Raw genomic sequence first — 17,895 nt, forward strand, 5'->3', positions numbered from 1 at the left:
TCTAGTGTTGTGCTGTCCTGCAAGGTATATAAACTACTGTTCTTGTAGATTAATAAACCCAAATGCTTTGATGCATGTCAAAGCATGTTGAATGTGACTACAACATGGCGTTGTAACCATTCAATTCCTATAAGTACTGAAATTTCGGCATGGTGCTTCCCATATCAATATGCTACAAACAGTTCAATAGGGGATGAGATCTATGTAGCTGGCTACAAACAGTTGGGATAACATGGTTTGTTGTTGATGCTGGTTAACAATATGCTTAATCTAACATAGGATTGCTGTTTCAGCTAGATCATAGTTATTCATTTCTTTTTCATCTTATCAAGCATTTCATGGTGTACACAGCTTTTTTTGTGGTTGTTGTAAGAATTGCACAAATGTTTTCCTCCTTTCTTCTTTATGGTAATATCTTTGTTATTCTTCTTAGGAGCATGTGATATTCATGGTATTCTATTTTCTATCATGGTCATTTATCTAGTCATTTATTCTTGTTCCCTCTTCTTCTTAGGGAAAAGTTAAGTACGTTGTTAGACCTGTGCTGCTTCCTGGATGTCAAACAGCCAGTAGCTATTGCGGTGCTGTTGGTTCCTCTGATGCTGTAAATTTGGCTGGTTATGGAGTTGAACTTGCTTTGAAGAACATGGAGTACAAAGCAATGGATGACAGTACTGTAAGAAAAGGTTATGGATTGTGCTTCCTGTGGAAGATTGATATACTTATTTTTATTTTACATCTCACCAACTTGTCAGAGCTCTTCTTCCATTCAGTAGCTACTTCACTTTAGGTTCTTTTTACTTGGAAAGAAAACAAGGACAACTTAAAATGGATTAAAATGGAAGAATTGCTTCTTTCCCTTGTTTGCTTGAGATAAAATGGGAGGAAAGAAAAGAAATATTTGTACAATTTTTCTCTCTTTTCTATCATCCCAGAACTCACCAAAAAGGAATGGTTGATGCTATACTTGATTGGTTGATTTTTCCCCAACTGATTAACTGACCTATCGAAGTCACATTCCCCACCTAAACTCCAAACCAGTTGATAAAAGGTTATTTGGCTTCTTTTTCATCCCAATCCTTATTAACCAGAGTGGAAATTAGAATATTGTTTTATTATTTTTTGAACAATATTTCCCCTGATTATGCTATATCTTCAATCTCTTCTCTTCTTTCTTTTATCCTTCCTAGTAATCAGGCCTTAGGGGATGAAAGTTGTCATTGGTTTTCCTCAAATAAGGTGGTAATATTGTTCAATACTTAGTTTTGATATCCTGAAGTATGGGTGCTATGGAGGTGTTGATGTTGCTTCAGTCATATTGCTATATGCTGAAAAATCAGTTCCAATTTCAGCCGTTGTTTTTGTGTGGTGCACTTGTTATACAATGAGATCTGAATCTATGCTTTAAAGAGCTGGTTTAATGATCATCGTTGCTGTTTCACTATGGTTTGCCAGCTTATTTGATAAGACTGTGGACAATTTTGCAAAACTACCCAAGTTGTTGTGTAGTTGATATTTGCTAGATAGTATATCCATGCTCAAACACACTCAACGGATAGAACACAACCTGCAACTATAGATAACAAAAGGAATAGATGTTATTGACCAGTGTCATGGGAATACTACACAAAGGGAAGACCAATTATGTGTGTTTCCCATTCAGCCATAGCCTAATTGTAGTGAGATTCAGGAATTGGCTTGTCTGCTAATCCCTAAGCATACTTTGAAAAAGACCATGAACCCTTACCACCAGACTTAATTTGTTACTTTCTTGATGTTTTTGACATTATTCTTTATCACACCGTCTCCCATGAGTTTTTCAATAAAGATAACTTAGATTATAAATTTCCTTTGGAATATAAAAAAAATCATATTTTGAGAAGACCTAGCTAGTCAATGTAACAGTGGGATGTGTTTGGCACTGCATTCGCATGTCAAAAGTGCATTTAGGAAAAATGTAATTCGAACTAAGGTGCATATTGAGAAAGCAGTTTAGTATTTGGTGATTAGAATCTCATTGTGCTTTACAAAGAAATTCATGCGGAACCTTGACTATGATGACTTGCTTGTTTTATGCAGGTGTGATACTCGAGGATCCTCGGACTGAGGATCTCAGCCAAGAAATTCGTGGATTTATATTTCATAAAATCCTGGTTTGTCCTTTAGATTTAACACCCTTGAATGATATTTAGATTTCTCAATTATACTTAATCTGGTGAGATGCTGAGACACTTGTTTCCATAAATTTTCCTCTTCATTTTAAAGGAACGCAAACCAGAATTGGCAACTGAGGTTATGGCTTTCAGGGAATATTTATTGTCATCAACTGTGTCTGAAGCCTTGGAAGTTTGGGAACTTAAGGGTATGGACATATTCAGTTTATTGTAGTCCATTTGAGCAATTTGGATTATAACTAATATGTGATTATTCGTGGGAGTATGCTACTATGAAGTTTAGCCCTACTTCTAACTGACCGCTGTCAATCTCTGCTGCAGATTTAGGTCACCAAACAGTACAAAGGATTATTCATGCTTCTGACCCCTTGCAATCTATGCAAGAAATCAATCAAAATTTCCCGAGTATAGTCTCTTCATTATCTCGTATGAAGGTGAGGTTTTAAGCATTTGCTATATATATTTGGTAGGCTCATATTATTCTACATAGATGAGTTATATCTGTGCTAATATGTATTTTATTTGTAGCTTAATGAGTCAATCAAGGATGAAGTACTAGCAAACCAGAGAATGGTCCCCCCTGGAAAGTCTTTAATGGCATTGAATGGTGCCTTGATTAATATTGAAGATATTGATCTATATCAGTAATAGTTTTCTTCCACTATGTTTTTTTAACTGCTAATACTTTGGATTTTTTTTATTATCAAGGCTGCACATTGCCAAACAGTGTTTCAATGTTGTCAAGATTGACCAATATTCATACTGATTGCCCAAGTTATATTGGTATTGACAAATTATTTGGACCCGAGAAGTATGTTATCTCACAAAGATCATCTCAAAATTTTAGGAAATTATTTGGAAATGAAATGAGTTAGATTCTACTTGAAATTGATTGGAAATGATAGAGCAAACATTGATGAGATAGCTGAAATTCGGTTGACTTGGGTTCAATTGAACAATTCAATGACTTAGCAAACGCTGCTCATCCAAGCTTCAATCCTAGCAAACACACACGGGAGGGAGAGAGGGATATTATTCTTCTTTGCTCTCTTGATTTCTAACTTAATTTTCTCAACCTTGACACCAATGAGATTCTCATGATATCATTTAATCTTGTTGATACTTGTAAACAAGCACTAGATAAGCCAAACATGTCTTCTATCTCTCAAAATTGACTGGAAGGAAATATTATTGGTTTGGATAAATTTTATAAACCCTCATTCAGATTGATTTAGGTCCCAACAACTATCTATAATATGAAAAATTAAATAATAATTTAATATCAACAAATAGTATTTAATAATATAATATTATTTAATAACTTTTATTTATTACTAATCTTTATTACTTCTAATATTTATTATTTATGATGTATATTGTTAATTATATGATATTTGATCAAACAAAATATATATGGGCAGTATGGTTTGATACAAACTTGTTATCATATATGAAGCTATTTTTTTTTATGTCTTAACGATTCCGATTTCGTAGATCCTGCCAATCCAATATGACCAATTTATTTTTTGATCATCTATTCTAGATACCCATATCGATTTTGACAACTGTATTTTTGATACTGAATAGTTATGTTTTTTTTCATGAATCAATGAACATGTCTTTTATTTGTATTTATCAATAATTATATTTGAGTAGTACAACAATTGGTATAGTATGGTAAATCAAGGTTTGTTAAGTTATATAGATTCTTTCCTTAAACATAATGAAATTCAAGTTTATTCAGAAAATCCAATTATGCACTTCAAGTATCATAATCATCCAACTTGCTTCTCGTTAGCTGTCAAATAATTATTCACCTCAAATGTTATTAGGCATAATCAGGGCAATAAGTAGGAAGAATTTTGTGTATTAGATTTCACTCTGTTTTGCTCGATGCTCTTAACGTTTTGTGACTCTAAGCGCTAATTTTGACATGTAACCACCTGTTCTTAAATGCATGTCAAATACACTGTAAATTGAACAGAAGTCATTTTTCATTTGGCCTTAAACAGTCTAATATCACTTTTGTTTGTCCCTCGGCTTTCTTCCCCACTACCCCATGTGAGCCCTCCACTTGCCTGCACCTCACAGTGTCCTTGCAGCAACAAGAAACAAAAGGGACAGCAAAACACCCTACTCATCAATTCCTTTATCTGTAAACAGCTTTGGATAAACCTGTCACACCTATCATGCAGGAGATCCATGCCATTTGTTTCTTCTCCACAATTTTTCCAGCTATGAGAGACCTGCCTTAGCCAATCTCCTCACTTCCTGACATCGTTAGACTTCTCATTTTCGTTAAAATGCTTTGAGGGTTCCTTGTGAATTGTGACCCACATCTTCTCCTGCTCTTTGGACTTTGACACCTATGATGCCATAAAAATCAGTGGCCTTTTCAGTCCTTCTAAATCCAACCGCAGAGGTTGGTGTCCCACCATCTAAGTTCCATGGTTCCTTCTATGGCTAGATCAAACAGTCCTGTCCAAGGATTGAATTTCCAGAAAGCATTTGACTGAAACAGTATAGTTTTGGTATTTCTTGAAGTGCAGAAATATAGTGCAGTGGTAAATTGGAGGTGAAGGAAGGAAGAACATAAGCAGAAGAGAAGACAAATACTACATACTTAGGGTACAATTTAAAATACCAGGCCAAAATTTCGGTCCATGGAATTGTAGAATCTTGGCACCCTGTTGTGTTGACACATGATATGCTTCGCTTCAACACGCCTAGATGGATTTATATGTTTTATTTGTTTAATTCCTTTTCACTTAGTTTATTTAGTTACAAAACAAGGTTATAGCAATTAGATTGTCAGTTTAACTAAATTTTCTCATATTATATTGTATTGATACTCCACACGTTATAGGTGTTATGGGATGGTATACTTGATACAACATTACCATCAACAAGCTGTTTTAGTTGCAAAGATGCATCCGATACATCAATAGAAGTATTTTAATTTGTTTTTTATATTTATTCTTGGTATGGTATGGAACATGATCTGTAGGAGTCTGACAAAGCCCAAGTTCGGCAATGGATTGGCATTTCAAGTGTTGGATTTTCATGAATTTGTTTGTCCTAATATTACCATTTCTTGTTTTAGATCATTCCAGGATATTACAATCTGTATCTGATGAATGCTCACTGCTCGGTTTCAGGTTAATGGATCTTGTTCAACAAGAGTTATCATTCGCTGATCAGTTCTCTAAACTAAAGGTGATTTATGATAAACAGAATCATGCAACACTTCTCATGGATAATAGCCTTATAGTATTGTTTATTGTACTCAATATTGGTTTTTACCTTGTTAATATCCTTTATATCTCTGGCTCTGTTTCGTTTTCGTATCTGATTTGACTGCCTTATTATTGTTATCTCTTAACTGCAGTAGCAATTTTATCTTTGAAGGAAAAGGGGATATCTGTCATTCCATCAATATCTTATGTTCAATGTCTCTCTGTCATCTATAAGGTTTTAACAAACCACAAGCTTACAATATGCAGTCAGATCACTGCATATTGCATATGCTATATCTAGACAACCATGCAATGTATACACAGTTATTAGTAAGAAATTATTTAAATTAATTTATCCATGAAAATATGTCCATAAAAAATAGTTCTAGTGTTTCTATAAAATTTAATTTTGCAAACATCCTAATAGGAAAAACATATAGTCCTTGTGAAAGTTAAATTTTTTGTGAAGGTTTATTCATCAATTGAGCCCGTCCTAATCATTATATATTTTACTCTCTTTGGCTGAACCAAGTTATCATTTATTAGTGTTGAGAGTGCATAAAGCCCAATTCTCTTGGAGGGTGGGGCTTGAATCAATTCTTAGTCTTACACAAGTAAGTACTATCCTCTTGGCATGGTTAAGCCGTGTGACATCACAACACACCTTACCTATGATATACAATTTGAACTGTGCACCATAAAAATTGAGCCAATGACTGGTGTCAAACCTTCTTATAGAATGTTCTTTCTTGAGTTTCTAGATCTTCTGGACTAAATATATGAGTCCCTCAGCAGAGGGATGATTCAGGCCTCATAAGCTTCCTCCTGGCCTTGTTGCTCCAACAAAAAATGACAGAACTTGCACCCTGTAGTTTAGTTGAACAAGGCAAAGTACTTATCAAACTATATCTAACTTCTGGCTATGACAAGTGAGAATTTGGAAGGAAAACCAATTATGTGACTTGCTACATGCCTTCTGTTTTTGGTTGTTGTTTAGACTCACAAATGCAGGATCCATCTGTACCTTGTCTAATTAATTATTTCAATTAAGGTTTGAAATTTCATTTTGTGTTAGAGTTTTGGTCCCCAATTAGAAGGAAATTATATCAGTACTATGCTTATGTGTTGACATCGTGGTGCAAGTGGCACTGATGAGGAAGGAGCTACGCTGTCTGGAAACAGCGTTTAGACTGCCATCCCCGTTTCCGAAATGCTGGGAAACGTTTCCACTTACAAGAAACGGCCAATGGAGGCCGTAGCGGCGTCGGGGCCAGGCGGCGCGATCGCAGAGCGGGCGCTGGCAGTGCTAGAGCTCCTCTGCACGGTCCCGGACGGCGCCGCGGAGGTGCGGAGCCACCCCGCGACAGCACCGGCGCTAGCCGGAGCAGTAGAAAAGATGACAGGGAGGGGGCGGGAGTATGCCATCGGGGTGATGGCGGCGATATACGGCGGTGCGGAGGCGGGATCAGCACCGGTGGAGGCGGGAAGAGCGGTGGTAGCAGCGATGCAGGGGGATTGCAGGGCCCGGGCACGGCGGAAGGGGGCGCAGCTACTGCGCGCGCTGCATGAGAGCGGACGGCTAGTGGAACGGTGGGTGCGACGGAGAAGACGAAGGGGGTTCTTGTACGTTTCCAAAATCTGGAAACTTCATTATTGCCGTTTCCCCGTTTCCGTTTCCGCGTTTCCCATTTCTTGTCTCCAAGTTTCCAGACAGCATAGGGAAGGAGTAGGAGCCACAAGGAATTCAGAAGAAGGCTTGCTGCTTGCAGAAGACCCCTTATAGCATGTGAATCACCTCTCACATCTGTTCTGCTAGTCCACTCGTCTACAGGAAGTACCGATTCGTCTTGTGTGCCAGCTGGCAGGCAGGAAGACAAATTTTGCCAATGCCAATTAGCACGGAATGAAATTTGAAACTCTTCCAACTTCCATGAACTTCTGAAAGTATCTGGCGGTGAACCTTGATAACATAGTAAACTAGAAACAATCTTTGAAGGAGCACATATGGTACTTGAGAACCATCTTCAATTCTTTGGAAGAACATATATGTGAAGCAAGAGAACTAGAGAAGTATGAGATGTTGTGACATTGTGTTGGCAGGGATATAATATTAAGGCCATTGCCGTCGCTAGAGGGGAATAGCGATTCACTTTGTTCGTGTTGTCGATCGTATGCTTGTCTACTAAAGGTTAATAATATGCAGCTACAAATAAAAGAAACAAACATAAAAATAGAACACACGTACAACACCTCGATTTTATGTGGTTCGGAATTCCTGATTTCTACCCCAGAGCTTAGCATCCTAGTGGTATCACCACTATGCTTTCTTCTTCTCGGATGCTTTTTGGAGGCGGAGAAACCTCTTACACATTTGTTCTTACAAACAACAACTAGATATAAAGATAAAGATGAAAACAATAAAAAAGAGCAGCTTGATGCACAAAGCTCTTGTCAATGCAAGGTCCCCGGGAAGGGTCTATTATACACAGTCTTATCCTACTTTGCAAGAGGTTATTTTCGAGACTCGAACTCGTGACCTTTAGATCACACGACAACAACTTTATTCGTTGCATCAAGGCTCTCCTTCGAAAACGAATATAATGTAAATAAATAATTTATAGAAAATCTTTGCTTTGCTCACGTTGTGGTTATTTTAGATTGTCTCTTGAAGGTCTAGAATGCAACAACATTTTCTCCTAAATTCTCCAAGATCTAACTTTCAAAATCCTCTAAGAAATCCTTTTTTATAGGCTTTAAGTCAAGATTGAAATCCGCCTAACAGTCGACTCTTGCTCCCTTCAGTCGATTGCTCTAATCAAGATTTAAACGTTGCCTTACTTTGTCAGCCTAACGGTTCCATCCAACTCAACAATAGTCGACTACTCCTCTCTAAGCATGACAATTTATCGAGTTTCAAATATTCTGTTTGTTCTAATAGTGTCATCAGTCGACTGATAAAACACATCAATCGATTGATCACATCGCAAACCCTCTCAAATCCTCTTAAATCTTGAATTCGTGATTTAAGGGTTTATCAATCAATTGTTACTCCACATTAGTTGGTTGATATCTTTGTTTCAACCTTACTAAGGTTGAATTTTCACTTTGTTTAGTATTCGGTTGACCTCAACCGATCTGGAATTCTTTTGCCTAACAACCGATTAATCTTGATCTGTTGGAACTTCTTTTGTCTAACATCCGGTCAACGTTAATCCGTCGAGACTTCACTAATGCCTAGTATTCGGTTAACCTTGACCTGCCATGACTTTACCATTGTTTAACATCCGATCAGCCTTAACCTACTAGAATTTCATCATTGCCAAATATCCAGTCCTCCTTGATTTATTTAGACTTTTCATCTCACGCCTTACATTCGACCCTCCACGACCTATCAAGACTTCACTACTCGTGCCTAACATCTGATCCTCTATGACTTGTCAGAACTTCACTTCCACATGCCTAACATCTGGTCCTCCATGATCTGTTAGGATTTCCCTCCATATGTCCAACATCCGATCCTCTATGACCTGTCAGGACTTCCACCATTGCTAAGTGTCTGATCAACCTAGACCCACTTGGACCTCATGTCTCATACCAAGTGTTCGGTCTTCTATGATCCATTTAGACTTTACTACTCATGTCAAATGTCCGATCCTCCTTGACCCTTGGACTTCACCCTTGCCAACTCTCTGTTGGACTTCTAACCGCAAGTATCCTATCAACCGTGATCCATTTAGACTTCTCCACTGTCAAGTATCTAGTTAACTTTGACTTGAATTTTCGCTCAACCATTAAACATCGACACTTGAACCAGTCTTGGTCAATTTTGATCCAAGGTCGATTACACCAACAATCTCTCCCTCCAAAAATCTCTCCTTTTCCTTGACATTATGTTCTCAACCATCAAACATATTGATCAAATATCGAAATCCAACTCGAGCTAACTCAAGCTTGGTGAACTTGGACCAAAGGTTGATTCCACTAATATATAATTCTGATGAAGTAAACTAAAGTGTACAGGTTATAGAATGGCCAATCACTGCCCATGAGATCAGAAGTTTTGCACTCCATTATGGTCTTCATAGGGTGCAACTTCCTGAACTAATCTTCTCATTGATCTTATCAAAGAATAGGCATAGCCCAGGTCCACAATTGCATTGAAGCCTGCAAAAGGATTAATGAGCTAATGTCGAAGCTTCTTGATTATGGAATGAAGTGTCCAACATGCCTAAATTTTTTTAAACACGATCAATGGGAATATCGGGTGACCATGCTAAATGTGTCGATGCATGCATTCTGGTATCCAATATGGCTACAGAGGAGAGGGATGTGTTTGTGGTTCAGCTATCCATTGCGTGTCTGGCAAACCATCAATAAAAGATGGGGATCTGTAAAGTCTATCCACCATCTAAGTTTATCATCACTCGTAACTGCTTAAGTGCCCTAAAGAACTCAGTTAAAGGTATCCTCTGTTACAGAGAAGACGTTCAAAATGTTTGCATGAATTTTAACTTTTGCTTTTGACGCAATGTATTTTTCATATCTTCCCATCAGAACTGCTCAGAACATTTTTCTTTAAATTTTCTTCAGCTTCCTTCAAGTGTGATTCAGAAATTATTGTCAGCAACACCACCTTCTGAATCTAATCTATTTCGTGTTGACTTCCGATCTGGATATGTGCACTACCTGAATAATATAGAAGAGGATGCCATGTACAAACGTTGGCGAAGCAACATTAATGAGGTGCTTCTCTTTTATTATTCCATATGAACAAAGCTAAAATTGTTTATTTTCTTATCCCTCTGTTATTTCTTTATGATTATGCTCTTGAAATTGTTTGTTTCTGATTCTGTAGATATTGATGCCGGTCTTCCCTGGTCAGCTTCGTTACATTCGAAAAAATTTGTTCCATGCTGTATATGTTTTTGATCCTGCAACTAGATGTGGTGCTGAGGCATGTAAATACATTCCACTTACACATCTAAACTTGTTTCTTCTTCTGTTTGCATTTTACACTATTTAAATATTTGAAGTCCTGAGATTCCTAATTTGGTGTTTTCTTTTTTTGAAAACTTTCAGATCATCGACATGGTTCTATCTTTGTATCAAAGCAGCATTCCAATGAGATTTGGAGTTATACTGTATTCCACAAAACTTGTCAAGGCTATAAACAAAATTGATGGCCATCTACTTACATCTCTGCACAATGACAGGAGGGCAGAAGATGTTTCCAGCTTTGTAAGTCCTACTTTCATGTACATTGTGCAATATCTTTTGGAATTTGCACATAAAAAATCCATTCATCAACTGCTGATAAATCTTATAACTAACATAATGATGATGAATGATTATTGTACCATTAGATCTAAGGACGTGTTTCATACTCACTTCTGTGCTCAATTTGCCCCATATATTTGTGAGTTGAGTTTTTTCCAGATGATGATTCATTGAGCATGGGTGTTATGGTTGGTTTTTTCACCCTGGTGAATATTTTGTGCATAACAAGTAATTAGCATCCCTTGTGTGACCAGAAGGTGATGAAATGGAGTTCAATTTTCTTCTTGTAAGCAATTTATCAAAAAAAGTTAATCTGCAAATGCCTTTAGATGATGACACAGAATTCTATATGGTTTGGAATTCTATGTGTGGTTTATGCTCTACCCCGAATAGGCATTTGAAGCTCTTATAAAGTATTTGCCCTTTCATACAGTTTTGAAATGGAACCGTATCGCATGTCTATTATTATAAGCTATCCAGAGTTTCATATGCATTTGAATCTCCTTATATTGACCATGTAAAGATGAGTACCAGTTTTACAATTGGAGAAAACTAAGGTAACAAGGATATTCAAAGTTTTATACACCCTTTTGTGTATTAAGTATATTTTAAGTATAGACACCTTTTATGTGTCAAATTGAAATCCTTATTAAACTGGCATCAGTTTTTCAAAATCCCATTTTTTCAGAGTGCCATTTAAAATCTGTTACTCTTATCAAATGATAGAAAGAGGGATCAGGTGTTATTTTTGTCCATTTTTATTTAGTAAGTCCTAACATTTTGAATTTTCTAAACTAAAGGTCTACCTCTCTGAACTAATCACTCAAAAACATTTGAATTCAAAATTCATACTGATTCAAACATCATTTTGTTAAATAAATAAATAAATAAATAAATAAATTTCAAATATTTAGTTTTTTATAATTTTGATTTTTGAAAGTAATTAGTATTATATATGTTTAACACCACAATTTGAAAATCTGTCAAATAGCATGTTTTATAATAATTTGTAGAAGCTAATAGAAGGTCCAGACTAGTACTTATTGTCAAACTTTAGTCCAATTAAAAGCTTAATTAAAGAGAGTGAAGAAAAAAAATAATAAGCTAATAAAGATACAAATAGTGTAGAGAAATCTTGACAGAATGCAGAAAATTTTCAGTATAAAAATCTGTATGTACACAAGGATATGTTCAAATCTCTCTCTCTCTTTTTAAAAATATGTTTTGTTTCTTTCTTATACTTGTATGACATGCCACTTTTCCCTTTTTTGCACTTACCTTTAATTCTGACTTTTCAGTTGTTTTGTTTTTTGCAGATCATACGCCTCTTCCTGTATGTTAAGGAGAACTATGACACTCAGTTGGTTTTTCAGTTTTTGAGCAGTGTATGCCATTAGTCCTTTACTGTTAACCATTATGATGGCATTCTGACTCATTGATTTCCATGAGTTTATGCTAGAAAAATAATCTTTTAAAACCATAAATGACTTATTGCTTTTGTGCTAGGCTTAAAGTTGTAATTTAAATTTCAATCTGTTTACAGATTTTACAATAAACACTATCCTTCAGGAATATGGGCACATCTCTTCTCATATTGTTATTAACCAGACTGGGTTCTTAGCCAAAAATGATAGGAACCATCTGAATCGCTGTTCACAGTGTTAGTCTGAGCCTCAATTGACTGATTGTCCTTGGCAACAAATTTAGAAATCAGCAGTCAGCACAATTTCTCTGGTAGTCTGGCCTAATTCCATTAGGCTTGGTTCACCAACAGTAAAGATCCATGAGTTTTAAAGTCTAAATCAAAATGAATTGGTTTGAAACATAGCAAAGTTAAGAGTATGCCAAGTAAACATACTTAAAATATTTCTAGGAGCTTTTCATTAGGTGGAACCCTTGTTCATACCCCAAATATTATTCATATCATGGTTGAAATGATTGGCCATTGAAATCAATTTTTATATTTATAATGCCATATCTTAAGTTGCCTTAATTAGGATGATAAAATCTTATATTTTTGTGCTTGTTGAACCATTGCAATTGCATCAAAACCATTGCAACCTTTCAAACTTCCTGTAGTTGTTCTTTACACTATCTGCTGGAGCTTTATTCTTATTTAACTTCGTTTCAGAAATCTTGCAGATTGTTAAACAGCTGGGGTTCAAGGGGAGGGTAGGAGGGTCTAGACTCTCTTAATAATTTGGTCAGCAAGTTTCCTAACTGTTCAATAGAACTATCAAAGTGATCAGCTCTTTAGATTGAACTTTCTTGTCCGTAAAGGGAACCAATCTTTATATGCTTTATCCTCTCTTGCAACATGGGATTTGAGGTATACTCATTGCAACTTCATTGTTGCAATGCTGAAGGAGCATATTCTGGTTCAGTCATTAGACTCTTAACCCAAATGAGTTCACATGCTACTAAGCCCATGTATTTGTATTCTGGTCTTACACTCAATCTTGCTACCGCTTTGCTTCTTACTCTTCCAAGAATAAGGTTACATTCATGAGAGCGTGATAGCTAGATGTAGATCATACATTTGTAAGAGAATTACTCAATCTATATTAGAGTTTCCCTTGACCTGAAGATGACCTCAATAGCAAAATCAACTAGCTTTCTTGGACCACCATGTAACTAAAATAGAGTCCTCAAAGTTACCATCCAATGGTTATAACACGGGCTTTCTAGGAATCACATTAAGTGAATGTGAGGTAGACTAGTATTCCTAGATTAGCTCGTGGCTCCTCTTGCCCCTTACTAAACTTACATTATGATCAATAGGAAGATCCATAGAATTAGTTCCTAGGTAGCTGACAGTTAAAGGCTTCAAGCTCTTGGTAGCTCACCCACTATCTTGGCAATCACAACATTATATAATATGATACACTGATACACACCCAATGACAAAACCAATAAGATTAGATTCACTTTGAATCTCTCATGACTCTCATGCCATGAGTTCTTTAACTTCTCAAGTCGATAATCTCCTTCGAGTCTAGTGCAACAACCTTATGTAGAGCAACACCTCCATCCGAGCCTCAACTCTTTAGTCCACCTAGCTCATCAAAATCTAGTGCGTCAACTTGATGAAAGGCAACTCCAAGGCAATGAGCTCCACAATCTCCACAATTACACCTCAATCCACACTCCATGCTTTGAGTTCTAGTTTCTCCAAAGCTTCATCACCATTTGATTCAAGCAATTGAGCCATCAAGCACATTGAGCTCTCTAAGCTCGCACTACCACTCAATCTATGTTCCATGTCTTCAAGTTCTCTAAGCTTCTCCAAGTCTCTATCACTATTCAATGTAGACCTCTAAGCTATCAGACATGCAATCTTCATGATCACTTAGTCCACAACTCAATCCCATTGATCCAACAAAATCCACGAGCTTCATGTGCTGTATTAAAATCCATGAACACTTGATGCGTGTAGCATAAACACAAGAAACACCTAACTTAAATTTATATTTCCAGCGCATCAAAACAAGTTAAGCCCAACTCCATGGAAGCATTGTTTCACCAACATGATATATATATACTTTCTTCTGAATGAGCAACCTCTATGCCAAGGAAGGACTTAAGACTAACCAATTTATTATTTTGGAAGTATTGATGGAGATAAGTCTTTCATTCTACTATCTTGATGGACTCATCATTAGCGATGATAATATTGGCCATTAGAGAAAAAAGCTTTTAGGTAACCAACACCATAAATCTGAGTCTACTCATTTACTGCTAGGCTAACATTAAGCTAATCAACAATACCATCTGTGGAACGCTTAATAGAGAGGATCCATCTGCAGCCAACATTAGATTTTTCTGGAGGAAGCGGAGCCAACTCCCAATTGCCATTAGATTGTAAAACTTCCATCTTATTAATCATAACTTTTCAGCACTTTGACTTTGAAAGAGTCTCAGAAACATCTTAAGAAATGGACTGCATGAATAAAAAGGAGATAAAGGTACACTATTTTGTTGATAAAGACTGCAAGAGTACCTTAGCGAAAGACAATGGAAAGCTCCAAACCTTGCTCTGGCTCTATTACCATTTTGAAATTGATTGGCTAACTACTTATCTCAAAAGAAAAGATCATTTTATATGGACCTTTGCACTTTTCTTGTGAAACCAATGGGCTTGTAATTTCTTAGCTTCAACACTTATGATGAGCTTGTTTGTAAAACAAGAGTACACCAAAACAAGGAATCAGCTTCTGATAATTGTGATAGTCCTGTATCATGGAAAGAAAATGTTCTGGTGTTTTGAATTGGACCATCTTGGCATGACTCTGCATGATGAATTTTCCTCTCATATGTGAAGCATTGCTCATCTGCATTTTGAAGCTTTTGTCTTTTTAATTGATAAAATCATCAACATTAAATTTTGCAGTAAGTAGATCAATAATTTGAATCAGACATCTAATATCTTGAATTCTGTATGCCCTGTTTGCCTCTGTTGATTTATGGTAAGTTGCTCTGCTGTTAATGATGTATGTTTTGCGAATAGGAACTTCTAATTTATAAACCTGGAAGATTGATTTGTTCATCTACAGGAGTAGTAGTTCTTTATGATTGTACATTAATTTGACATTTCCCCCCTTTTTCCTTTTAAATAGGTTGGCAGGTTCTGGCAGGATGAGGATGTTCTGGGTGAAAAAACTGTTGAAGTGCATGATGTTGAAGGGGCATTTGTTGAAACTCTCATGTACAGTGACTTTGTTATTTCTCACAGACATCAGCATCTCTAACTTTTAGGGTTGCTAGCTGCATCTGATATGCACCTTGTCTCTGCAGATCAAAGACAAAGTCTCCTCGGGATGTATTATTAATGCTTGAAAAGGAGTCAACTTATAAGGACAAGGCTGAAGGGAGCTCTAATTTTGTTCTCAAACTGGGGTTGTCTAGCCTTGAATGCTGCTTTTTGATGAATGGCCTTGTATATGATGAAGTCAGTGAGGTTAGCCATCCTATCACCCAGACAATCTTCTTGTGAATTGAATGATATGACAGTTATTTCAATATGCATCAGTTTAAGGTGGAACTTTATGACTGTTTTACAACTTAAAAATTTAGGATACTATTTACGTAGCATGTCTGTAGTTCTTGGTATGATGATCACGATATTGTATTTGTTGGTTTAGTGAAAAATCATCTAGATGGCTTTATGTAGGGATCTTTTGCGAAAAAATAATAAATAAACGCAACGGAACAAAACCAATCCCTCCAGAGATCCATGCAAATGCAGTATACATGTTTGATAAAGTTGTCATATTTGTTGCTTGAACGGAATAATCCCGGTAGCAACTTGATTCAGTTGATCTCAGCACGATCAAAATGGTCGTGCCTCTTCGGTATTGACACGAACACTCCCTTTGTTCATTGCACGAATTTAGCCTTTGGAGAAGAACCACCTTCGTTGTGCTAGCAATTTGGATGATTTTGCCAAAAGTAGAAGAAGAGGATACTAGAAGTGATCATCCACCAAATGCATAAAATTGACCTTTTGTACTCATCCAATAAATACAAAAGGTCATCTAATGAATACAAAGAGTCATCCAATGAATACAAAAGGTTTTTGCCTTTTGCTCTTCTTTTCATCAATACTTCATTAATCTCTATTAATGGACATTAATCTTCTTTAGTGGTTAAGTCTAATCCAAATTAGACTCAATCTAATAATCCAATAGTTGGATTTATTTGAGTCTAACTCGGATTATACTTAACTTTATAATCTTAGGGTCCATCGTATTTCAGTCAAACTAAAATATATCTATCTTCAAATCAATATGTTTTTTGTATGTGACCCAATAGGTTTTCATAACGTTGACAATGTATCTAAAATAACATTTTAGATACATAAGTAATGAGTGACATCTAGTAATGCATCATTGCTGCTTAAGTGATGAGAATGTCGAGATCTGACCTAACCTTTCTATGTCTATTATCTTGTATAACTTGATTCTTTTATTCTCAATATCTAGATTGATCCATGAGGCATAAACCGTGTCATTCTCTTATCAATCTTTGTGTTTCTTGATCTCTAAGTAGACTCACTTAACCAATGAGCTCAATATCTCATATTGACTTATTTGAGTATGGCTATGCATTTTAGTAGTCCTACTTAATCAAGCGACCCACAGATATCACTTCCGTCATATGAAAGGGATAGATCCCATCTACATCACCCACATCTCTCCGTATAATTTATTGCATACCCAGTAATCGACTTTATAGTCCACCTTATTAGAGGTGGCGTTTGTCGATACTAAAGTACACAACTCCTTACGTAGGAAACCGTAGTGACTTCAGGTCTAAGGACTATTTATACTAATAGTCACTAAGAGAATGTTTATGACACTCATATAACGATCCATGAAACATTCTCATAGCGGGTCAATTCAGTACATATTTTCTAATAACGATTAAGTCATCAGTTGACCTACATGCTAGTTTCAACGCATTAATATCGCCCTTGTATATTAAAGCTTGATTAGGAATAGTTAAGAGTAGTATTCTATATATATATTTACAACCTCCCACTATTAATTTAATCAATTGATACGTTATAGACTAGAACCTACTACCCTAGGACATTATTATACTTATTCATCTCACATAGATCTGAAGAAATATAATAGCCATAAACTTTGTCTTTTATTAATGAAATATGATACAAAAATTTCCTTGTCAATCATCTCATAATTGGCTCTAGGACTAACACGAACACTTTATGCTTCTATCATTATAAAAATAAAAAGCTTAAGTTAAAATTTTGTATTTGGATAATTCTTTGCACTGGGTTTTGTTTATACACATTGGTTGGTTTGACTAAGTTTAATTATTTTAATATGCTGTAGAGGTAAGAGAATATCCTCAGAAGATTTCATTTCACTATTTGTTAAGAGTTTCTGGCTAAATTAGCATGGCGCTGATGTTTGTAACATAAGCTACATAACATGCAATGCTTGAGCTATTTCTACACATTTGGCCATGCTGAATTCTCAAATCATACTAAAATAAAGCCAGGTTCTTTTGAGTAACGCTTCGGATATTTTTGCTTGTTGGAGGGCAAAGGAGAGGAGAGGAGAGGGTGGAGATGGAGAGGATTGATGAGGTGAAGAGAGGGGGAGGGATTCTGCTTGTCGTGTTTACCTTGTTTCCATAGTCTCGGCTCAAAATGGCTATCCATGGATTGGAATTTTAAGTTG

The 17,895-nt window shown here is 36.2% G+C and overlaps 1 protein-coding gene across 1 annotated transcript in view; it reads left to right on the forward strand.

The window, feature by feature from the left end:
* Positions 1-17,895, forward strand: part of LOC141814000 (UDP-glucose:glycoprotein glucosyltransferase) — a 38,092-nt gene that overhangs the window by 1,842 nt on the left and 18,355 nt on the right. The window contains exons 4-15 of the mRNA XM_074702002.1: positions 515-686; positions 2,080-2,153; positions 2,266-2,362; positions 2,496-2,608; positions 2,703-2,818; positions 5,333-5,390; positions 10,001-10,153; positions 10,266-10,364; positions 10,490-10,648; positions 12,004-12,072; positions 15,304-15,392; positions 15,482-15,644. Of these exons, the coding sequence (XP_074558103.1) occupies positions 515-686; positions 2,080-2,153; positions 2,266-2,362; positions 2,496-2,608; positions 2,703-2,818; positions 5,333-5,390; positions 10,001-10,153; positions 10,266-10,364; positions 10,490-10,648; positions 12,004-12,072; positions 15,304-15,392; positions 15,482-15,644 (1,362 nt within the window). The remainder of the gene's footprint in view (positions 1-514; positions 687-2,079; positions 2,154-2,265; positions 2,363-2,495; positions 2,609-2,702; positions 2,819-5,332; positions 5,391-10,000; positions 10,154-10,265; positions 10,365-10,489; positions 10,649-12,003; positions 12,073-15,303; positions 15,393-15,481; positions 15,645-17,895) is intronic.

The sequence above is a fragment of the Curcuma longa genome, chromosome 20 (genome assembly GCF_044706935.1).
Source record: "Curcuma longa cultivar G26 ecotype Majalengka, Jawa Barat chromosome 20, ITB_CL_G26_1.1, whole genome shotgun sequence".
Taxonomy (NCBI): Eukaryota; Viridiplantae; Streptophyta; class Magnoliopsida; order Zingiberales; family Zingiberaceae; genus Curcuma; species Curcuma longa.